Below are 25,052 nucleotides of genomic sequence, written 5' to 3' on the forward strand. Positions count from 1 at the left end.
TGGTTATAAAATCATAGCTACACAGAAAATGAATGCAGAATAATGTATTCCAAGATAATAAATTTTTTTTTTAAAGATCGGGTAAATTATGTAAAAAATGGTGATAGTAGTTGTGTTAGGATGTTTCCTTGATGGATATATTCTTTTGTTTATTTTCCAAATCTTCTGTAACATTACTTATAGTAATGGAAGATAGTTCTAGCAACAAAAACAACAAATGCTCCCTCCCTGTTCTGTACAGATTTCTCTGAAAAAATGCATGTGTGCAGGGTTAGGGACAGCAGAATTTATACCATACATGCTGCAGAGAATGGTTAAGGATGGAGGCTGGAGACCTGCTGATCTTTTTAGCTCTTACCTAGTCCCCATGCCAGTAGATTGAGAAAATCACTTTAGTGACTATTGAAAAATTATGTCCTGGATTTATTTATTTTTTTCTTCTTTCTTCCCCAGTAAACCTTGAGCACTCTAGGGTTATGCTGAACCTATATTCTAGGGATTTACTCCAAGGAAACCCAAGTAACTGAACATGTCCTTGACAGGAATTATTTTAAAAATTCACTATAGAAGTTAAGGGAATCCTTCCTTCCTACAAATTAGCTATGAAGAGACTGAGTTGTCCTCAGTCACCCTGAGACTGTCAAGGTTGTTGAAGGCCCATTTTTAGGCTGAGGACTGATCCAGGGTCGGTTACTGCTGTTAAGTCCCAAAACACGTATTTCATAGAGCAGTTTGGGATACTATCCCAGTTGTATTGGTCTGTCGGTCATTACCTCCACCTCTGCCTGCATCATGAGAGGAATGGGGTAGGACTGAAGAAAAATGGTCTTCAGGGAACTCCCAGTTGGCAAAAGAAACGAATGACAAACACAAAGCAGCAGGAACTGGCAACTCGATACTGAAAATAGTATGAAGAAACTTTGTTGAGGAAGGCAGATTCCAGGATGTCTTGAAGGGGGTATGGGGTTGGGAGAATGACTTGTGCACCTGGGTGGTAGGAGATGAGCAGAGCTAGATAGATGTTCAAGGAAGAGAGCAGGGGGGCACCTGGGTGGCTCAGTCAGTTGAGTGTCTGCCTTTGGCTCAGGTCATGATCCCAGGGTCCTGGGATTGAGTCCCGCATCAGGCTACTTGCTCAGTAGGGAGCCTGCTTCTCCCTCTGCCTGCCTGTCGCCCTGTTCGTGCTCTCTCGCTCTCTCTCTCCCCCCCCTTCCTCTCTCTCTCTCTTTGACAAAGAAAGAAATAAATCTTAAAAAAAAAAGGGAAGAGAGCAGTTTGCATCTGAGCAGTGCAGTTTGAGCCATCATGATGGGAAGAGGGATCTGCAGAGAGGTTGGTGAATGATGACCATACTTTATCTTTCAGGGCTGGCAATGTTTGATTGCATTGGGCATGTCCTTCCTGGACTGTGGGCACACGGTAAGCATCTCTAAAGTCCTGCTGACCGGAGAAGTCACTGGTGGCTATACTAAGTAAATACTGGATCGGTCTGGCTGTCTTCCACATGTATAGCCATCAGAGCCAGTGTGTTTCTGTGGTTTACTGTGTGAACATAGCCAAAAGTATGTGCTGTTGCACAGACTGCATTTAAGACTCAACTCTTTGTTGGGAAAGACTTTGTTTCAATACATGTTTGAAAGATGGAATTTTTTTTTTCTTCCTGACCTTCTAACCTGGGAACTAGATTAGATAGGATCTTTGAAAAGCTGACATCTGCTGCTATCATTCCAACACAAACTCTTTAAGTAGCTGCCCAAGGGCCAGCTTGTTTTATCCTTTTGAGAGATAATCCTATATGCATGCTTCTTAACCAGGCCATGTGTTAAAAAAAAAAAAAAACATATTTGAGAAATATAATGAAGTTCTCATAAGATAAATTACAGGATGGGTATGCAGGTTTTGTTTATAAAAAGATAAAAGGCTGAGAAAAACTTTTCTTCTTACGCATACCCTGTTAGTTATTTTGATTATAAAAAAAAAAAAACTCAACGAAACTGGTTTCATCCATCCATATTAAATATAAAATTATGAAACATCTCCCTCTTTCAGGTTCAGGATTCTTTTAACTTATTTCCACTTTAAATTTCTTGGTGAAAGTTAAAAGGGATGAGAAAGGATAAAGCCGGTGCTAAACAAATAGCAAAGCTGACATGTAGGTGGTGGTTATTAATCACCTTGGAAAATCACTGAGCAGATTTTCCTCAGAGATCGAAAGCTTATCAGGATTTTCTTTTGAGTCCTGATTTTCTTAACTTTCATGTTAGTACAGAGCTTTCCTGATGATATTTACTCTTGAGCACATAGAGTTGTAAAACCTTCACCTTCCTCATTCAGGAGGTTGGTTATAGAAAAAGATGGTAGCATTTATGAACTGACATGAGATTTTGGAATGAGAAGAGACTTTAAAGGAAAGAAGAGCCATCTGTTTTATTCCTAAAAGACACCTCCTACCAGAATTGTCATGGTTTTCCGAAGCATGCCCAAGACAACTTGCAAGGCAATCTCAGGAGCTGTGGACCTAACCGTTGCAAAGCTCTTTCTCGCTCTCAGCAAGTCAGTAGGAACCACTGTGATTGAAAAGTTCTCTCAGCAAGGTTGCACTGGGCTACCTCTCTTCAGCCATTCCCTCAGAGGGAAAAACTTTGAGACCAGATGGTGGAGCTCTGGAGTCAGAGGACATGGGTCCCTTCAGCATGAAGCTGCTGCTCTTCAGCCACTGCTGACATTTTTACATGTGGAGCCTGAGATTATGTGATTATATCCAGTCAAATCACATTTGTCTGGTGGAGATAAATAATCAAGTCTGTTATAGCCATTGACTTGATGAGAACAGTAATGGGAATGGCATTGAAGGACTTCTCATTTTGGGGGCTTTCCTTCTAGAGTCCCAGTTGATTGACATTCTCTATTCATCTGAGCCCCTAAATGCATTATTGCTGATATTTTGCACACAGTCAAGAGTACAGATTGGATGGATTGTCTTTCAAAAGGCATTAAGGATAAACTGCTGTGTATCACTGACCATACCTTATCTTAGCCCCTCAAGTAATATAGCACAGGATCATGAAAGATAAATTTCCCTCACTGTTTGTCCTCACATCTGCCCCTCTCCATGTCATTATTCCCCAAACTGGTCATAAGGGCACTCTGTGAAGATACTAGGGACTGACATCTTCATCTCTCATCTGGCTGGACTAGGTGAAGGCAAAACTGACAAGAAAAATTTTTTGTAAACACAGTACTATAACACTTACAACCTTTGCCCTGAGTGGGTAGGTCCAGTCAGTCTCAGATTCACAATATTTAGAAGTTCAGGTAAAGCTGCTTATTTTCTTTTAAAAGTTTTGCTTATGACTTAAGATGATGGAAAATTTCTTCCCAGTTAAATGGCGCTTTATATGTGTGGTGTTTGACAGTGTTAAAAATACTCCTATACTGTATTCCATTTGATCCTGTCAGAGCGAAAGTATACTTCAACCAGTACTCTGGGTGCAATAAACAATGCTGTGAAGTCTCCCAGTGCCAGCATGTGGTGTTTGTGCCGAATGTTAAGGGTATACAGTTGTACTTTTATGTAGAGTGGTCCTTGTTCTCCATAAATGTGACATGAAGTAATTGTGCTGTTACAGCACACTGGGAGTTAATGGATGGGGAAGAGCTGTAGTTTGGCTCCTGTGAGGTCCTACTGGTGGTATTACAAGTGGTTACAACTGAGCTGTTTGTGCCCATTTAACAGTATGTAAACTTGGTTTGTAATTAAAAATGTTTCCTTTTCCTGTTTGGTTTCCTGGGTATTTTTTTAACCTTGAAAATACTTCCGGGGATGCCTGGGTGGCTCAGTCGGTTAAGTGTCTGCCTTCGGCTCAGGTCATGATCCAAAGGTCCTGGGATTGAGCCCAGCATCGGGCTCCTTGCTCAGCAGGGAGCCTGCCGCTCCTCATACTTGCACTTGCGCGCTCTCTCTGACAAATAAATAATAAAAATAAAATCTTAAAAAGAAAAGAAAATATTTCCAAAATACTGCAGCATCAGCCACCACCTAGATGACATTTTAAGCCCACATTGTTAGTGATTCTTTTAAAAGGATGGAGGTGTAAATAGGTTTAGTCCCGAGAAGACTTGATGAACTGCAGACCCCAAACACTAATACCAGTTTACCCACTTAGTCAAATAGTTTTGCTGTTGCTAAAGGTCACATCATTGCCATATTTAAACTCGAAAAAAATTGTTATTCTGCCTTTCTTTGCTCTAAGCTGAACATTTTTCTATCTGTAGTCTTGTTTCACCATTGAAGTATGCTTTTATATTCCGTATGTGCTGCCAATAAAAAGTATGAGTATTTGAAAAGAAAAACCAAAATTGCTTAGCTTAAAAATTGAAAGCATTTTGGCAGAACTGATATAAATGGAAATATTGTCACCATGTAATAAAACAAAGCTCAGGCATAGTAAACTACAGGCCCAGTCACCATACAAATGACAGGAAAGTCAGCACTTCATTTATCCCAAGGTTGTTACTAGAACTTCATTTTCCCTTTCTCTGTTGTAAGCTTTTCCTGTGTGTCTTACAGGAGCCAAATACTGTAACAGGACAGAAGTAATCTGGGAATTGCGTTCTCGGTGTTGTCCTCCCTCATTTAGCTCTCCCTTCTTAATCTGGGTTTAATTTCAGAACTAAAATAAGATGTAACAATTTGAAGATCCTGATTTGAGACATTTCTTTTAGCTCCGCCCTCTGGAATGCTTCTTTATTGGATAGGACCAATGAATCTAAATGTATCAGCTTCTCTTGGCACCTTAGTTTATGAGTGTTAAAAACGGCTAACACTGACTACTATGTGCTAGTCCTGGTCTGAGCACTCCTATGACCTCATTTAATTGTTATAACAAGGGCATCAGCCTCTTTATAGATGAGGCGATTGAAAGGCCAAAAAGTAACTTTCCCACATCACATTGCTGGTAAATAGGCAATTGGCATTTCAACTTGAATAGCTTAACTCCAGGGCCCACATTGTCATTACCAAACCATCCTATATAATACATAGTACACGTTTCAAGCAAGGTTAAGACACCAACCTGGGTTTTTGGCAGGACCAGGAACACATCAAAGCATTTGCGTGATGCTCTGATTATAGAGTATGTTTTAGCTCACAAGTTGCCAACTGGTAAACTAATTTTGTTTGGCCTGTGCTAAATTTGAAACAACTTTGAATGCTTTTGGGTAAGCGTTTGTCTGCCAGATGAACAGGGCAGGTCCCTCTGTGATCCTACCCCAGTGGTAGCTAAGAAATATTAAGCTTACTCATTTGCACTACCTCCCTGCCCCTGACAGTATTTAGCCTATTCCTGTGTCATTTTTCAGTGTCTCAGACAAACTTCAACAAGGAGGTTCTGTCTAGTAAGTCATCTATGAGTGACTGGGGATCACAGGACTAATAATGCATCCCTTGCCTACTACATAATGAGGAAGCCCACCACCTCAGCTCTTGTGAAAAGGCTGCAGTGAATTTATAGTGTATCTGACAATCGCTCTTGGTTACTAAAACCTGAGACGTAAGACCTGAAGTGAATAAGGAGGCTTGTCTGAAGAGTTGTCTTTGCCCCAAAGCTAGTGTTAGTCACTGTTCTTAGAATAGTTTGATCTTGGGCTTCTTCTGGGGTCATCTTCACATAGCCACACAAGCCTGTGAGGTATATGGGGCAATTTGTAATATGTTAAAAAGTTACATTTGTTGAAGACTAATAGCACATTAATGTACTCAGCATTTTCAAATGTAGCATTTATTCCATTTTACAAATAAGTAGGATAAGGCTCCAAAAGGGTACATGAGCTTGCTCAAGGTCACAGGAAGTGGCAGAGTTAGAGCTTGAAACCAACTCTGGTGCCTTTTCTACTATACTATAATAGGGATATTCTCCTTCTATGGATTTATAGTCTACATTCTACATTAACGCATAGGCTATTGATGCCAAGGGGTGATGACATTCCTAAAGCCCTAAGTAATAACAGTAGGGCTAAAATGAGATTCAGTGATTGTCTCACGGTGTATGCAGAGGAGAGAAAAGGAGTAAACTACAACTTCACAGATCCCAACACAAACCATACGGATTCAGAAAAAAAAAAAAGGTGGGGCACCTGGCTGACTCAGTTAAGCAATCAACTCTTGATCTCATCTCAGATCTCGATCTCAGTCATGAGTGCAAGCCTGGTGCTGGACTCTGTTCTGGGTTGTGGAGCCTACTTCAAAACAATAAACCATAGGGATTCAGGTTTCCAGGAAGGCAGTCTGGCACTGTTTTAAAAGCAGTCCAAGCGATTCCAATTCAGCCTGACAAACATTTGAGACCCATAGGTCATTTCCCTCCCTCGGCGCTTTTTTTTTTTTTTTTAATGAAAGGCTTTTCTCTGCTCAGGTGCCAAAAGATCATGAGACCTGGATAATACAGCTCAGGATTTAGACTGAGCTCAGGATTTAGAATTACTATTTAATTCTAATAATTTAGAATTAGTATTCTAATATTTATTTTAATTATTTAGAATTTATTTGATTTCTAAAACAGTACTAGAATACAAAAGCACTCAGTGTGTTGGTTCTCAATGTCCTTATCAGAAGTAGCCATCCTGGGGTGTCTGGTTGCCTCAGTCAGTTAAGCGGCTCAGGTCATGATCCTGGGGTCCTGGGATCCAGCCCCAGAGTCGGAGTTGGAGTCCTGGCTTCCTGCTCAGCGGGGAGCCTGCTTCTCCCTCTTCCTCTGCCCCTCCCCCTGCTTGTGTTCTCTCTTTCTGTCAAATAAATAAAATCTTAAAAAAAAAAAAAATGCAGCCAAGTGTATTACAAGAATAGTCAAAGTGCAAGTTTTGCTGAGGGCATTTGGCACAATCGCAGCTCCCAGTTATTAACTCAGGCTATTTCAGCTCCCAGTTATTATTTTATGTGCCATAAACCATTCATGTATCTGTAAGCTATTTCTTTTCTGAAATAAAAGTCAGTATAGCTGTACTGAATAAAGGCCTCTATTGATGTGCTGATTATAGGTCCTACATGCCAGTTACAATATTTAAATACTTGCAAATCAGGGGGTGCCTGGGTGGCTCAGTCGGTTGAGTGTCTGCCTTCTGCTAGGTTTGTGGTCCCAGGTCCTGGGATCGAGTCCCACGTCGGGCTCCCTGCTCAGCAGGAAGCCTGCTTCTCACTCTGCCTGCCACTTCCCCTGCTTGTGCTCTTTCTCTCTGTCAAATAAATAAAATCTTTTAACAATAAATACATAAATAAATAAATATTTGGAAATCAGTCTAACCCTTTTCCATTTTTTTTGTCCTTAGTACCGTCTGGGATTGACAGCTCAGCCTGAACTCTACCTTCTGAACACTGTGGATACTGACTCACTTGTGTCTAGATGACTGACAGCCTGAGAGACTGTATAAGAACCACTTTGTCTTAATCCTTTTGTGCCAGGTGTCCTGTTAACATATCTCTGTTAGTTCAGAGGTGAGTTTTGTTCAGATTTTGAACAAAAGGCAAAGATTTCCTCGTGGGAAGGGTGTTAAAAGCTGACAACTGTAATTGTAGGACAGAGACCCACCCACCTCAACAGTCCTACAATAGCCAGAGTTAAATGATTGGCCTATCATGGCTACACACCCCTATGGGCTTGTGTCTTGACTTCTGGCATTTATAAAATATATATGTGTATATATTTATGTAAACCTGAACATATCCATTTGGGTAGAGTTTTAAGGTTATATAAAATTGATAGGTCTTATTTTTTTTTAAGATAGTATTCAGATAAATCAGATATTTGTTTTATCTGGGTCACAAGTGAGAAAGGAGAGGGAGTAATGCTCTTTTTCAGAATGATCTGGTCAAATTAACTTACCTTTTTTAAAGTGATACTTGACTATGGCCAGTTAAATTCCATCGGTCGGTTTTAATTGACCAGACCTTTATCAACTACTTCATATCAGCACATCATTTCTAAGGAAAACATTTCTTCTTTTCAAGCAGTCATATTTGGTCCTGGCCATTGGTGTGCTTTGTAATTATAATTCTCTCTATTGCTTTTCTTGAAATCTTGTCAGAGGTATGATGGTATTTTCCAAAGAGCCTAATATCTTGTAATAAGTTCAGAAACAATGCTCTAACCAATGATCAGTCTTCCATGTGACATTGTAACTCAGCCCATTCTAGCATTCAGGTTTTAGGTATAAAAAGAAGAAACTTCTAACACTTAATTTTGTAAAGACCTAATAGAAGATGATGGAGGTATTTGTTTTCTTTCTAATGTTTGTAGAGTTCTACCAAGTCTTTTCTTCCCATTTTTCCCATTAAAACTCCAAACACTATTTCTAGGTCCAAAATCTATTTCCAGGAATAGCTAATATTTCTAATGTTGAATTTCCCTGAATGCTAAGCATTTTACTTTAAGGTATTTATACCAAGTAATATGAGATTAGAACTAGACTAGGACTTAGACGACTAGTTCTCATGTCATAAACTGCCTGCCTGCATGTGGATTATAGACGCTTTTTGACCCCTTTTCCTAACTGGGACTTTTTTCTGTAAGATTTTTATAATAAAAATGTTAATACTTAAAAATGGAAAGACTTTGCATAATTATTTGATGGAAAAGGAGATTTTCAACACGGGGCTCACATTCCTGCATGGAGTTACAGTTGGCTGGAGTGAGTGGTAGCTGTCCATCTTCATGGACTATACTGCAGGGCGGCACACACTCCCATTTCCTTCTAGCCGCAGAGGCATGCGTTTGCAAACACTGAAGCTTTCGTATGACTTTGAGCATCATTTTTCTCTTTCAGCTTAAAAGGTAAATATCTGTCTTATTTTAAAATTTAGTGCTTTTCAGTAAGACGTTTGTAGTTGTTAAATCCAGACATTTTCATTTATAAAGACTTGGCCCTCTAAGTGGCAAGTTTTCTAAGATGATACTTTAAAATTTTCTCATTTCTACGTCGGGGGCCCTTGAAACTTCTGGTAAGAGTAGCATCCTTCTGATCTTAAAAATGAAACTGAATTAGCATCAGTTAACAGCTTTCACTTGAAAAAGAGATTTTTAAAATGAGTTTCAGTATTGTAGATTCTTTATACACAGATAGCAACTCTAGATGGACCAATTTGGATTTTCCTCCCTTCTTGGGCAATTAAGTTTCTCAGTTTCATTACTAGAGAGTGTTAGGAGAAAGAAAAAAAAAAAAGGTTAAAAAATCCTGTTTTGCCACTCCTAAAAAGTTGAGGTGCTTGGTTAAACAGAGACTAAATACTTGGGGGATTCTTTAACTCATCTCCCTCCTTTAGCTATATGTTACTAGGAAGAGACTGGAGTTTACAAAAGTTTATAAGTATATCCGTCAGGTCATATAATTCCTGTAATCAAGAAATTTGATCACCTGAGTCATGCTAAAACCAGGAGAAGAGAGTGATTTCTAAAGAGTGAGTCTTGGGTACACTTCTTTTCTAAGTTAAGAACATTTAATCATTCTCTAATTTATGTACAAATCTAGATTTCTTTTCTTTTCCTTTTTTTTTTTTTTTAGTTTTATTTATTTATTTGACAGAGAGAGAGCACAAGCAGGGGGAGTGGGAGAGGGAGAAGCAGACCCCCCTCTGAGCAGGGAGCCTGATGCAGGACTTGATCCCAGGACCCTGGGATCATGAGCTGAAGGCAGACACTTAACCGACTGAGCCACCCAGGCGCCCCCTTAAGTCTGTTTTTAGTGCAAGTATATATTGAGAGAGTAGAATCTTCCCAGTAGCCTGATGAGAAATACCTTTTCATTGTGTAATCAACTTGAAGGGTGACATTTCTATGCCAGCTGTTCTTAGTTTCGCTGACCTCCGTGGAGCATATTTGATCCAGCTGCTGGACTATGTAGTGGAATAAAGCAGTTGGATTCTTTCCTTGCCTATTTTCCAAAGAGGACAGTGTTGACCAAAATAGGTATACTTGTTGGTGGCACTAGAAGAGCCTCCTGATAGGTAAATGACAATTTCAAAAATTATTACTGGTGCCAATGGAGAGAAGTGTATATAATACACAGAATAGTGGGCTAATATCTGGAATGCAGACATATTTTCAGATATTCTTACATCTTTTCCTTTCCCAAATACTAGACTTTACCTTCCTGTCAGATTAACCCACCACTAAAGGAGACCTCAAGGAAAAGGAAATAACCACCACAGATCATTTTATAGTACATTCTTGATTTTATTTCAGTGAATATTTTTTCATTTGTTTTTTTCCCAGGCTTGGAGTCTTAGGGGAGTAAATTGGAGTCACAGCAGTTAGGACTTCAACAAAGTCTAGTTAATTTTTTAGAACCTTAGGGCAGTTATAGAGGAGTTTGAGGTCACAGGTATAGTTAACATTTAACGTCTACTTTGGTTTCTAGTGTCATACCAGACTAACTCCTTTCACCCCCACAATTGCCATCTGGGGGAAAGGGAATTTTTTTTTAGCAATTTACCTTTGTGATCCTAGAAATACTGTCAAGAAGTATAAAAATACACAGATATATTAAAATGTTAAACATTGATGTTTGTGGCAAAATAGTCAAGTTTTTAGATTAGAGTGAGGTGCACAGTGGTAAACCAAATTTTATTTTATTTTTTATTTTTTTTTAAAGATTTTATTTATTTATTTGACAGAGAGAGACACAGCGAGAGAGAGAGCACAAGCAGGGGGAGTGGGAGAGGGAGAAGCAGGCTTCCCGCCGAGCAGGGAGCCCGATGCGGGGCTCGATCCCAGGACCCTGGGATCATGACCTGAGCTGAAGGCAGACGCTTAACGACTGAGCCACCCAGGCGCCCCGGTAAACCAAATTTTAATAACAACATGACCATTCTCCTCTGATACAATTGTTTCCCATTCTCAAAAGGAATTTATGAAAGCTCTAATTACCTTGCCCTATATGGAGAGAATTAAGTGATGAATAGAGTATCACATTTAATATGGATATAGATAATTTTTCTGTAGCCACTATTATAACTCCTAATTTTCAGATTGGTTTGGCATAATATAGATTATTTTCTGCCACTAACTAGAAAGTAAAAATTCTAAAAGTCAGAAAATCATATCCTAGGTTCTGAAAGACAATAAGGATATTTTTGAGTTGACTGTGATTGCTGATTTGGAAATCAACTTTGTAAACAATTGAGACTTACTATACAAGGCTATGAGAATCCTGTCTCATTCTTCTGCAGTATAATTTGCTACATATTGAGAATTTATTCTTCATAATAAATAGTTTTCAGAAGCCTCTTGTCTTAGATGCAGCTTCATTTTTTGGACACATTGAAGAATCGAGGTCTGATGTAATCCTTATACATAGAATAGAGAACACCTAGAAACAAAAAGATGTATATAAATATAGTATCTGTGGAAAAGAAACGCTGAATTTCTTCCACTTGTATTTTCCCAAAACTATTCCTCAACTTAAAAAACAAACAGATGCCTTCCATCTTCTTAACTTTTGGCTTGGATCATATAAGCGGCTCCAGACACACAAACAAACCCAAAAAAGTTAGAGCCCTTTAAGATCAATATAAATCAAAACCCAAATTTATAATGTTACTATGCCACCCTAGAATTTGAATTTTAAAATATGGGTGAAAAAGGAGAGTCGGGAGATTTGGCTAGATACGAAGATAAAAACAATAGACATCTCAACCTAGCACACCTCTCTTCAGCGCCTACTTGTGTTCAGTGTCTCGAGGGAAACGAAGGTGAAAGGGATAGAATCCTCGCTTCTAGAGGTTTACAGTCTAGTGGGTGAATTAGCTAGTAGTCAAGGGGAATAGCCTGAGGGATAGAGTTGTTTCATTGCCGTGCAGGAATGTCACCAAATGTGTCACCAAATGTTCGTACCCAAAGGAAGTTAAGGAGTCCACTCACCTCCCACCCCCAAACATATCAGTTATCAAGACGCCAGCTATCTAGTAGATTGTCTAAACTAAATCCTTTACTTCCTTTCCTTCTGCTTTTTTTTCTGACACTGCTTGTTGGTATTTTCAAAGAGTGCACAGAGAATAAAGGGTGGGTAAAGTTGTTCTCATCTACACACTGTAGCCAAGCGAGGCAGCTGTTGGCACAATTTTCTAACACAATAGTAGTATAACTGTCACAGATGTATAAAATCCAAGGCAAAAACATGGTTACTTGATGCATTGTGGTACCAATGGAAACATTCTCAGATGCAGAGAGAATTGTAGAACTCATTTCCCTGTGCTTATTAGACACAGGTAATTCTTACCTCTTGCCTATCTCTTAAATGTTGGTGTTCCCTGGAGCTCTGATCTCAGCTCTTTTCTCACCTCATTCATACCTGTTGCTTCACTGGTAAGCAAGTTAGACCTCTCTTCTGAATGTGAGACCCATATACTCATTATACCATATGTGAAATTTCCACATACATAGGGGGCTGCCAAACTTTTAAATTGTGCATAAATAAATAAGTTGAGAATGCCCCTCGAAGTTTTCGTTTATTTGTAAACAATATAAATGTACTCTGGCCAATCTATATATGAGTAAAGCTTTTTTGTTTTCAAGATAAAAATATTTTCAGGCAGCCCTCTCGGATCTGCCCCCTCTTCAGAAGCTTTTGTACTCTCACTCAATAAACTTTACTATCGCTCAATAAACTTTGCATTGCTGCCCACAAAAAAAAAATAAAAAGATAAAAAGATTTTCTTCCCGCATACCCATGGATCTCCTTATACATCTTCTAGGGTATGAGTACTCTAATTTGGAGACATCTGCCATAGACATCTCAGTCAGTATAATATAAAATTAAGAGTTCAGGCTCTGGAGTAGATAGCCCATGCAATTGTGAGCAAGAAGTTGTTTTCCTCTCTAAGCCTTGGTTTCCTTATCTGGAAATGGGATTATAACAGCAGCTACCTCTTAGGGTATTGTTAATAAAGACTTTGGACTTTGTCCGGAGTTCTTGGCATAGAGTTTTTAAAATGCTTGGAATTTCCCAGATAGAGAGGGGCACCTGGGTGGCTCAGTTGTTGAACATCTGCCTTCGGCTCAGGTCATGATCCCAGGGTCCTGGGATCGAGCCCTGCATCGGGCTCTCTGCTCAATGGGGAGCCTACTTCTCCCTCTGCCTGCCACTCCCCCTGCTTATGCATGCTCTCTTTCTCTCAGTTGAATAAATAAATAAAATCTTGGGGCGCCTGGGTGGCTCAGTTGGTTAAGCGACTGCCTTCAGCTCAGGTCATGATCCCGGAGTCCCGGGATCGAGTCCCGCATCGGGCTCCCTGCTCGGCAGGGAGTCTGCTTCTCCCTCTGACCCTCCTCCCTCTCATGCTCTCTGTCTCTCATTCTCTCTGTCTCAAATAAATAAATAAAATCTTTAAAAAAAAAAAGTAATAAATAAATAAATAAATAAATAAATAAAATCTTAAAAAAAACTTCCCAGATAGAGGAGTATCTTTGTTACTCATGAGCCCCTTGGATTATACCTGAATTTATGTTAATGGGGTGACCCATGGTGGGCTCCTAGATAACTTCAGGATGTGGCTAGTCATGCCAGAAAGACCAACCATATGATTAGAGGGTTCTTAGACCTCCAGGGAGCGGAGTAGGACTGGAGATTAAGTTCTGTCATGAGGCCAGTGATTCAGTCAATCATGCCTACATAATGAAGCCACAATAAAAACTCTGGATGCTGAAGCTCAGTAGAATTTCTTGGTTGGTAGACACATTGATGTGCTGGAAGGGTGGCATGCCCTGATTCCATAGGGAAAGGATATAAAGCTTTGAGTTTGGGACCCTCCCATACCTCCCTACATGTCTCAATTTGCCTGGTCTTGATTTATATACTTCTTAACAAAACTGTAGTAAGTATAGAGCCTTCCTGAGTTCGTAAGTTGTTCTAGTGAAATACCAAACCTGAGGGAGTCTTGGGAACCTCTGAATTTGCAGCCAGTTGGTCAGAAGTGCAGGTGGCCTGGGCACCTCCCCGGTGGCTGGTGCCTGCAGTAACAGCAGTCTCTGGGAACCATGTCTGTAAACCTGTGGCATCTAAGGTGAGCTGCAGGTGGTTGGCATTGGTACTGAAGTGTATTGCGGTACACCAGGTGGTGTGAAGGAGGTTATTAAGATTAAATCACTGGGGTGTACACCTAACCTAACACTATATGTTAACTCTACTGGAATGAAAAGAAAAACTTAATAAGAAAGTTTACCTACAAAAAAAGATTAAATGAGATAGTAATATATAAGTTGCACATCATAAACACTCATTACTATTAGCTATTACTGTTTTGTCCAACATGCACTTATCCTCCCACCAAACCTGTTCTTCGTTCTTGATAGTAGTGAAAGCATACCTTTTATCTGGTTGCCCAAACCAGAAACCTAGGAATCATCCTTGACACCTCCTTCCTTCCTTCTTTTTCCCAATCACTTAGTTGGTGAGTCCTGAATGTTTCTAGAATCCATCTCCTCCCCATTTTCACTATTCGTGCTTTAATTCAGACCTAGTTCATCGTCTAAGTGACTTCTCTGCCTTTGTTCTCACCCCTACTTTACAAATCCTCTCTAATCATTTTCCTTTTCCTCATAGTGAAATATAATATGCATGGAAAATGGTAGACACAATCTAAACAACCAGATTAACAGATAGTTGTAGAGTGAATTACCTGGAATTGCGGGTCAAGAAATAGAATATAGGAAGCATCCTGGAAGCCCCCCAGCTTTCCCTCTCTGACCATATCTCCCCTCCTTTCCACAGATAACCACTGTTCTGTCTTTTGTTAGTGTGACCCTCTGTTTAAACAGTTTCATATTGCCTGTGTTTGAGCAGGCATCTTTCTCAGCTGCCATCGTGACTACCTTACTCCCCTGTTTAAATCTTCCACTGACTCATGTCATCTTGTTAATGCCTCAGCTTGCAACCATATACATCTATCGGGGATTTGTTTTCTATCAGCTTAGCTATGCTGTAACTGTTTTTTGCAGAATTCCCGTCCCTGCATATTTCTGGGTTAGCTTGGCTCACAAGAGACATTTTGCTTGAGATTTGAAGGTGAAAGTTGAAGCAGCAGCTGCTATTTGCTTTTACCCTTGGAGGGCTTGGTGCAGGGTGCCAGGCGCTGTTACAGCTTGTGCATGTTGTTGTTCACCTGCTGGCTCACCTTGCCATTGTTGGGCAGCAGTCAGACCCCCAGATCTTTCAGCTCCTTCTGGATCTCCTCCTTTAGCTTCTTCAGCTCCTAGGCCAGGGGATGAGCGCCATGATAGGGGGTCCAGCTTCTCCTACAGGTCACACCATGATCAAAGTTGGAGTCAGTAAAAGACTGACCCAAGTTTTTCTTTGTGAGTTCCAGCTCTTCCTTGAAGATCCCAGTTTATTTTTCCTTCCAACTGCTGCCTTGCTAACTTTAGGCCCTCACCTTAGAAACGTAAGCAACAGTCTAACATGGACTGTTTAACCAGCTCTCAAAATTGGTTAGGGTCATATTTCTATAATAAATCCCTTTTTGTATATCACTACTGGTAGTTTTGCTTCTCTGACTGAACCCTGACTGATACAGATTTTGGTATCAGAAGCTTCCAGAGGAACATAACCATGAGGATAGGTTCTGGGTCGTCTGGAATTGGTTCTCTGATCTGATTAGATTTAAAGATATTAATGGCCATTTTTTTTTTCAGTAGTAAAGAGGATGCTAGCAGTCCATGGCATGCAGTAGTAAAATATTTTTTTAGATTGTCACTATAAATAACCTTAATCAGATGCCTATAGAAACCAGGCTTTGGGTGATCAGATATTTACTGTCATAGGACATTTAGTGGAGATAAGGGGTATAATTAGGCTGGTTTCTTCTAAGTGTGCTGGAGAACTTGGGAACACAAAATGATAGACTCAGGGCTTTTAATTCCTTAATCCAGGTTCTGTGAGGGACCTGAAAGCTGTATGACTTTCCAGAAAAAAACTCAGCTCCCATAGTTATGAGGCTGATATTTTTTTTTTAAGATTTTTATTTATTTATCTGAGAGAGAGAATGAGAGAGAGCATGAGAGGGAGGAGGGTCAGAGGGAGAAGCAGACTCCCCGCTGAGCAGGGAGCCTGACGTGGGACTCGATCCCGGGACTCCAGGATCATGACCTGAGCTGAAGGCAGTTGCTTAACCAACTGAGCTACCCAGGCGCCCAAAGCTGATATTTTTGAAAACATACACAGGAACTAATCCTGTTGGTGACTAATTACAACAGTAATAAAACTCCCAACCTCACAGAGTCTCCTATGTCCAACTTAGGGCATTTCTTTGGAAAGAGTGGGATCCTGAAAATCAGGAAGGGGACCTATGGGCAGGTTTCCGTGAAACAGGGTCCTTGGACCCCTGTATCTGAGACTCCTTTGCACTCCTTCCTGCGAATGACTAAACCTTGGCCTGAAAGGTAATTTCCACTAAATGAAGTTGAAATGCCAGAGTTTTCTTGGTTTACGTCCAGGGTACAGCAGTATGGCAGTCATTCTTCTTTACGGGGGCAATTTCATTCCCCAGGGAAATCTGGCAATGTCTGGAGGCATTTTTGGTTGTCACATTGGAGGTGGATGGGGGCTATTTGCATGGTAGATGCTGGGGATGCTGCTGAACATCCTGTAAAGCACATGACAGCCCTCCACAACAAAGAATATTCAGTCCAAAATGTCAGTAGTGCTGAGATTGAGAAACCCTGCTGTTAAGGAGGGTACCCAAGGGCTTAGGGAGATTGGAATGTTCCAGTGGATTTATCCTGCTCCCTCACCCCCTAAATAGATCTATTTCCTTCACCAAGGCTGTGCGAATTATCCTTATATTTGTGACGGGAGTCCCTGGCATCCTTAGGGAGTTCTGTGCGCCTGTCTTCTGTAAGCCAGAAATGACAGTGGGAATTGCTAGGCTTTCTGAAGTCAGTGGAGATGATGGGATCCTGAGTGGCAGGGGTCAAGTGGCATCATTTAATTGACTAAGACAGGAAAAGCATGATTACTCTAATGCGCAGCAAAGACTAAACAGTAATCCGCATAGTCTAAGCCACAAAGATCTTTGGCATTGGCTGATTGATTAAGGTGTCCCTAGAGTTGAAAGTGGTGGGCAGCATATAAGCAGAAAAGCTCTAGGTTTGGTGAGTAGAAGTTTCACTTGAATCATCACAGTAGACAGCCATGGCCCCCTGACCAAGTCCCAGATTTGAGTCACTTTACAGACCTAGAGTCCCTTGAATAAAGGAGAGGTCAGACCTCCTTAAGAAAAGACCCTGTTACACAGCCAAAAATATAAATACTGTAAATGCTCCGTCTATCCTTTCCTAAGGGGATCTGTGACCATTCAGCAAGGTGCCTGTGCACGAGGAAGGGCAAATAATCACATTTGTGAGAGATTATTAAATATTGGTTCTGAATTGATACTGATGCCTTGAGAATTAGGGTGGTCTACCAGTCAAGCTAGGAGTTTATGGAGGTCAGGTTGGGCTTGTGGGTCCCTGAATTATTTCGCCAGTTCTGGAATGTGTAATTGGAATGGACAAACCCAGCAACGGTCAGAATCCTCACGTTGGTTCCCTGTGGTGTAAGGGCTATTATGGTTAGGAAAGCCCACTGTAAGCCATTCTACTTGCCATAATCTAGACTGCAAGGACTTTGATCATCTCTCCATTCCACAGGACATTGCGTTAGTCCATTGAATCGATCTGATCTATCAAGGGGAAATTAGGTTACTACTATACGGTACAAAGGTAGGGTAAGGAGGTGTCTGTCTGGAATACATATCTTCTGGGGCATTTTTTAGTACTCCCATATCCTGTGATTAAAGACAATGGAAAACTATACCCAATACAAGCAGGATGGCTAATGACCCAGACAATTTAGGAATAAGGTATGGGTCACCATTCCAGTCAAATAACCTTGAATAGCCAAGGTGCTTACTGAAGGCAAAGGGAGTATGAAATGGCTAGAACATGGTTAGAACACCAGCCATGGTGTTCTACTACCAGTTGTAGAAACAACGTCTGATAGCTATGAAAATTTCTTCCTTATTTTGATTTGAATACATTTGTGTATACATTAACCATTTTTTTTCCTATTTGCTACTTCCCTTTATCTGCCATCGAATGTAAGAAGTGTTAATAATAATTATCCTTATATTTCAGAATTTAGCTTACAGGATATCAAAGGGGAATGTGACTCTGCTCAAAGACAAATCAACACCACTCAAAGATGGATAAAGGGATTTTGTATCACCTTTTGGGAGAGAATTAGCATGTTTTTGGTTATACATTGGATGGTTGATTTTGCCATTGTTTTAATTTCAAAGTTAGGTGTAATAAAAGAGGTGTTATAAGGATGCCAGGTTGACAAGGGGTAGACAATGGTGAATTTGTATTGTGTCAACTTAGCTAAACTGTAACTACATTTTCCGGAATTCCTTTCCTTTTGTTCCCTGAGTTCTTGCAGAAGGGAAATTTGCATAAGATTTAGAAGGCAGAAGTGAAGCAGCAGCCAAGTTCATTTTATGCTCGGAAGGCCCTGTTGCAGCATATTTTTGCTTATCTGCTGGTCCCCGTTGTTGGTATGGGGCAGCAGCTAGGATTACAGCTACTGTGGCTTCTGCTGAATTTCCTCCTTCACCTTTTCTGACTCCTTGGCCAGGTCCATGTTTGGCTCCAAGATGAAGGGCATCATTTTTTCCCCTGTCACTCCCATCATCGAATTTAGAGGCTTAGAGATGGTGAGAAATCCACAAGGGTTCCAAACAGTTCATCCTGTGTGTTCCCAGCTCATCCTTGCAGGTTCCAGATTTTTCTTGCATCTCTCACTTTATATCTCCTTTTGCATTCTAAGTGCTTGCCCTGCCCACTTCGGGCCCCAGCTGCTGATACATTCACAAGAGCCTCACAATTACGTAATTCCAAATGCCTATAATAAATCTCTTATTATAGATTACTACTAGTAGCTTTGCTTCTCTCATCAAACACCGATTGATTCACTTATCACACCAAGCTACGTTGAGTTCCACTAATGTGCCATGCTTCTGTGCCTTTGTTTTTTCCTCTGTCTAGAATCCTGATCTCCTTCTCTGACCAGCTAATTCTTCCACATGCTTGGCTCGTATAATTTACATCCTGAGGAAAGCCTCCCCTGGACTCTCAGCCCTAGTTAAAGGCCCCTCCTTTGTGTTTGTGCTTCCAGAGCAAACTGTGCTATCTCTGTCATAGTATCTGTGATTTATACTGGCTTCTTCTGTTCTTGGTCGTTCTCCCTGAGGAGACCAGCCTCTTTGAGGGAAGGGACTGAGTCTTATCTTTGTGTCTCTAGACTGGCACAGGGCCTTGCACATAGCAAGTGCACAGCAGATGTTTGCTACATGATGAAAATGGCACTCTAATTCTGTGGTGAAGTTTCTCGTATTTTGTTCAACAGCTGCATATCACAGGTCATGGTAATAAGATAATTACCATATAACTCCCTATACGCAAGCCCCACACCCATCATTCCATAATCCTAGACCTCCTCTTAGGCTGACTCTACCCTGCACAGCATGAAGGAGAACCAAGAACATTGTAACTTGTTCTCATTAATGTAGACAAAAAGAAAATTAGATAATTAAGGTCCTAAAGTGGACTTCTTGTTAGAACTATCTGGTTTAGCTGTTGATATAACTGAAATTAACCAGATAATTTTACAGCTGTTCTTTGGATTTGACTGTATTAAGTATTACTTAATTTACAGACTAATTAGAAAAGGTTTGCCTATTGCTCAGACTGGGAATAAAAGGAGAACAGATACTGAGACTTGTGGGCTCTAAAAATGTATTCTTCCCAGTTAAACTACATTAATAATTATATCTGCTATTCACGTAGGCTGGGAACTTGACTTAGAGAGCGTTAAAGGCTGAAATCTAGAACCACTGCTTTAGTTGGGTTACAGAGGGTACAAACTATTCACTGCTCCTTTCATTATACAAGATAACAGAACCCATAACCTAGTTCTCTACCTTTTTAAAAATTTTTTAGGTATAATTGACCTACAACATTATATTAGTTTCAGGTGTACAACAAGGATTCATTACTTGCATGTACTGTAGTGATCCCCACAGTAAGTCCATTAACATTTGTAACCTGCATAGTTAAAGGATTTTTTTCCTTGTGATGAGAACTTTTAAGATCTACTCTCTTAGCAACTTTCAGATATACCAAACAGTATCATTAACTACAGTCAGAATGCTGTACATTACATCCCCAGGACTTACTTATTTTATTTTATTATTTTTATTATTTAAGATTTTATTTATTTGAGAGACAGAGCGTGTGCGAGAGCGGGGGGGGGGGAGGGGGAAGGGTGAGGGACAGGCAGACTCCCCACTGAGTGCAGAGCCCAATGTGGGGCTTGATCCCATGACCCTGAGATCATGACCTGAGCCGAAATCAAGAGTTGGACGCTCAACGGATTAAACCCCCAGATTCCCCAGGACTTACTTATTTTATAACTGGAAGTTTGTACCTTTTGTCGACTGTTTTTTTTTCTTTCAGTGCTTAAAATACCAAGAAATTAAAGCCCCTTATGGGGAAGCAACTTCAGCCAAGTGAAGTTCGCTGTCTTTCTTACCATTCCGCCTCTGTTATATCATCTTGACCCAATATTCATTTTCTAAAATAAGTTAAAATATACTCAAAGATAGCTGAACACAAGACAGAAATTAAGCAGGTTACCTAGAGTCACAGCTCCTACAACAAATCCTTGGGCAGCAACTCTCATGTGAATAAGATGAATGGACATTTTCTGATCTTTTCTGTACTTTAACTTGTAAAGACCATAGGACGCCACAGTCATAAAACCTGCTATTCCTGTGAATTAAAAAAGTAGAGGTTATGTAAATAGTAGGCTAGAATCCCCAAGATTTAGAGGGCTGAATAGAAGACTGTCCAAAGGATCAGTACTTGGAAGAGAAGCAGACCAGATACCAAAGAATACTTTAAGAAGAACTATGCTGGATTTGATCCACCAGATTTAAAAATAGACTCATGGATTCAATATTTGCAGTTTTGACTCTTCCCAAAAAAACCTGAATCATGTAGTGTAGTAATTTCTAATATTCCTGAGGCATGATTTCATATTGTGCATGGTGAAAGGCTTTTATTTAGGGGCAAGTCACTAAGCTGGCGAGCAAACCAACCAAACATTCCAGCATCCATAGCTTTTAAATGTTTGGCTTTACTCCTCTCTACTTGCTATCAAATAAGGAGTAAATATTTTGATCTTCTATAAAAATGAGATATTTAAATTTTAATGAGATGAAAAGGTATGAATATTTGCCTAAGAAGTATATGACTCCAGAAAGATCTGTGACTCTTCTAAACTCCAGAGGTACACACAAATATTTCTGTATTCCCTACAAATTTCAAGGGGTGAATATACTGCTGTGACAACCAAGATCCTATGTAATTGGCTCTAAGACAGAAAACTGATCAACTGAATAGGAAAGATTCTAGAAAGAGATTTAAAACACCGTGAGAACATAATTCATGACAAATCAAAATAACCAAATAACAGATCAAGGAATAGTTACTTAATAAATACCATCAGTACAATCTTTTGGTAGGGTGAACTAATTTGGATTTGTATCTCACAGCAGACCTACAAAAAAAATTCTGCATGGGTTAGAATTAAATGTAAAAACAAAAAAAAAAATCAATAAAAACTAGAAGAAAACAGAATAGCATATTTATAACATCTAAAAGAAGGTAAAGTAGACTTTAGAGAAAATGAGGACAAAATGCCATATTTTTGACATGAGAATAGAGAAAACTTTGCATAATAAAAGCATGGGTCTATATTTTGGCTTCTCTCATATCTTTTTTTTTTTTTTTAAGATTTTATTTATTTATTTGATAGAGAGAGACACAGCAAGAGAGGGAACACCAGCAGGGGGAGTGGGAGAGGGAGAAGCAGGCTTCCCACTGAGCAGGGAGCCCGATGCAGGGCTTGATCCCAGGACCCTGGGATCATGACCCGAGCCAAAGGCAGACGCTTAACGACTGAGCCACCCAGGCGCCCCTTCTCTCTTGTATCTTGTTGATGTATGTATCTATCCCTCTAGCAACACCACACGGTCTTGATTACTGTAGCCATATAGTACTCCTCTATCAGGTACAGTGATTTCTCCCACTTTATCCTTTTTTTTTTCCAAAGATCATTTTAGGCATTCTAGGACTTCTGCCTTCACATGTAAATTTTAGAATAAGCATGTCTTATCTACAAGAAACCTTGCTGGGATTTTGATAGGAATTAACGAAACCTATAGATCAATTTGGAGAGAACTGACATATATTCTTTATATTTATATTCTTCTTTACTATACATATTTAGTCTTGCAATCCATAGACACGATACTACATGTAATCTTTACATTATTTAGGTCCTTTCTGATTTCTTTCATTAACATTTTGTAATTTTCAGCATACAGATTGTACACATGTTTTGTTAAGCATATATCTATGCATTTCATTTTCTTTGGAGTGATTGTGAATGGTGTTATGTTTTTAATTTCAGTTTCCGTATGTTGTTAATATATAGACATGCAATTGATATTTATGTAGGATAGCAAGTTTTGATTAGTTGGCACATGTGTGTCTCTATGGGGGTGGGTGAGGATATATATTCTTTCAGAATCCATTTAATAGATGGAAGTAAGAGAGTAATTGCATTTACATGTATATTTTATAGGCCAACTAGCAAATGAAATAAAAATTAAAATGACAAACAAAACCAGCAAAAAACAAATACTAATAAAACAGTGGTAGGCACGTTGACAAACAGGTACAATGCTGAAAGCTCTGTAAGTTTAGCCAAATCTTAAGAACTCTGGAAATATATAAGTGGTATTAAACTGAACATGCTTCCTGCCCTGGAAATTCATATTCCAAGGAAATAAGCAAAAGAAACATCAGGAAGTTGACACAAAGATGTTTATGGCTACACTACATATGAGGAAAAACTAAACAACAACAAAAACTGAACAACAACAAACAGAAATGGCCCAGAGGAAAGACTACCATAGCTATGAAAAAAATGGCAAGTATAGGAAATACTAACACACAGAAATGTACATATGAAAATGTTAAGTGAAAGGAGCAAAAACAAATTATCAACAGAGTTTCAATATATGTATATAATGTATGCACAGGCCTTGACAGTGATCATAAGACAAATTTAAACAATATAAATAGATTATAATGATGGAAGTTGCTTAATAAATAAGAATGTTTTGTAAATTTTCTGCATAGGACACTCTATCCTGCAGTAGGAAATACATAGTAGATATTATTAAAATAACAATAGCTAAACTATTCAACAGTATATATTCAAATTTTATCATTTATTTTTCTAGCAAAATCTTGATTCTCTTCCCTTATCAAATCAAGGCTCTGTTCTTAGTCAAATTGGTTTTGTTTCCTTTGGAGATTAAAGTCAGAACCTTTACTGTTTTCCATATAGTGTCTCTGCAGTTTGTATATAATTGAATTTAGCTGGAAACACTTTTATCTTTCTACTTTAATCACCCTAAATGTCTCTGGAAAAATAATTCAATTTATGATAGGTACAGTGATTAATCTCTGTTCACGAAAGTGACCTGTTCAAGTGGCATCAAGTTCTTGAATTGTTTTTCTAGTTAAAAATGCTAAGGAGGATGAATTAATCACTATAACATTATTTGCTTCCATTTTTTATGGATGCTATTATCAAGTTTTAATCAAATTAAATTAAACTTCTAAACAGCATATTACTATAAAGTAAAATTTTTATTCTTTCTGATATGGGAATCATGACACAAAGTTGCTAGATTTGCAGTGACAATGAAAACCTAACGACATACCTATTCGGAAGGTTTTAAGGAATTAATCACTTATGTAAGTGTAACTTACATAATGTCTCATTTAAATAAGTTATTTTAATAGTTTCCAGGCCAAACGAATACCAGGGAAGACTCAATCAAGGCTGCAGTATATAATAATGCTTAGATTAGTTTAAGCATCCAAAAGAAGAAAGAGAAAGCTTAGGTTTTTAAAACATAATATTGGTGCTTAGATTTTGTGGGGTTTTTTTAAAGTCCAGATACATATAGTATTTGTTCTAAATGTAAACATATTAAATCTGTGTTGGGAAAGGAAAAAGAGGCTAAGACTCCAGGTCTAATTATAATAACACTTCTTTAATCTAGAGTTTACTTAACCATCAAACTCAACATCTGGAACACATCAGGAAACCAGCAAAAAGGGCCACTGAACATGCACATCACAAAGTTCATGCCCTCAAGTGTCCAGACAGGTAGGTAGCCTAGGCTTTCACTCAGAGCTTCTTGACTCTGAATTGACTCACAATTCCTTTAAACTTATGTATCTAGCTTCTGGTGCCACAGAATACTGGAGGCAGAAATTTTTGATTGTACTCAACATTAATTGGAAGAGACAGAAAAATCTGTAAACATCAGACACAAGACCTTAAAGGTTGGAGTTAGGGGACAAAGAGACACCGACATCTCAGTCACTAACAGACTTTCAGTATAATAAGCTGATGCTGCTGATGATCTTGCATCATCACAGAAATGTTAAAGTGCATTCAATCTAGTCCAGTTAGAGTGGGTAGGAATTAGTAATTTGAGACAGACCTCTAATGAAGGGAAGTTAAATAAATAAGATTTGAAGCTTCCTAATAAGAATAATAGCTAACATTTATTGGGGATTTGCCATATACTGGAAACTGTTCTGAAAGTTTAACTCACCTTAGAGGGGGTTAGCTTCAATTACCTGAAAAAATTCAATGATATAAAACATTTTATTCCTCAAAGATACTGGATAAAGCATTGTGATTGCAGACAGTTCTCCAGTGTCCAGTCAAGGCTCATACTTACCTACGGGGACAAATGGGGAGTCCCTAGATTTCCTGATCAGCCGGGAGAGTTGGCCTTCTTCCTCATCTGCTGACCACTGGTTATCTGAAGACATTTTTCTCTGTGGTTGCTGCAAATCATTAAAAATCCATTTATC

At 39.2% G+C, this 25,052-nt stretch overlaps 2 protein-coding genes across 3 annotated transcripts in view; one reads left to right on the forward strand and one right to left on the reverse strand.

Annotated features, from left to right (window-relative positions):
* SLC11A2 (solute carrier family 11 member 2) overlaps positions 1-9,009 on the forward strand; it is a 38,381-nt gene extending 29,372 nt beyond the window's left edge. For both annotated transcript variants that reach the window (XM_035002662.1, XM_035002663.1), the window contains exons 16-17: positions 1,366-1,419; positions 7,324-9,009. In XM_035002662.1, coding sequence (XP_034858553.1) covers positions 1,366-1,419; positions 7,324-7,401 — 132 coding nt within the window. In that variant the 3' untranslated portion in view covers positions 7,402-9,009. The remainder of the gene's footprint in view (positions 1-1,365; positions 1,420-7,323) is intronic.
* Positions 9,010-11,293: 2,284 nt separating this feature from the next.
* HIGD1C (HIG1 hypoxia inducible domain family member 1C) lies at positions 11,294-25,052 on the reverse strand. Its single transcript, XM_035002664.1, has 3 exons — positions 24,917-25,052; positions 20,718-20,852; positions 11,294-11,358 (listed from the first exon to the last, which is right to left on the reverse strand). The coding sequence occupies exons 1-3, from the start codon at positions 25,008-25,010 to the stop codon at positions 11,294-11,296; spliced, it is 294 nt and encodes a 97-aa protein (XP_034858555.1). The 5' UTR covers positions 25,011-25,052.

This window comes from Mirounga leonina, unplaced genomic scaffold (assembly GCF_011800145.1).
Source record: "Mirounga leonina isolate KUSES-001 unplaced genomic scaffold, KU_Mleo_1.0 Mir_126, whole genome shotgun sequence".
NCBI classification, from domain to species: domain Eukaryota; kingdom Metazoa; phylum Chordata; class Mammalia; order Carnivora; family Phocidae; genus Mirounga; species Mirounga leonina.

Coding starts and splice junctions, on each gene's coding strand:
- HIGD1C (XM_035002664.1), bottom strand. CDS start 25,010: ATGTCTTCAGATAACCAGTGGTCAGCAGATGAGGAAGAAGGCCAACTC. Junction 20,853..24,916: donor CTCCCCATTTGTCCCCGTAG/GTAAGTATGAGC, acceptor TTTAATTCACAG/GAATAGCAGGTTTTATGACT. Junction 11,359..20,717: donor TGTAGGAGCTGTGACTCTAG/GTAACCTGCTTA, acceptor TTTTGTTTCTAG/GTGTTCTCTATTCTATGTAT.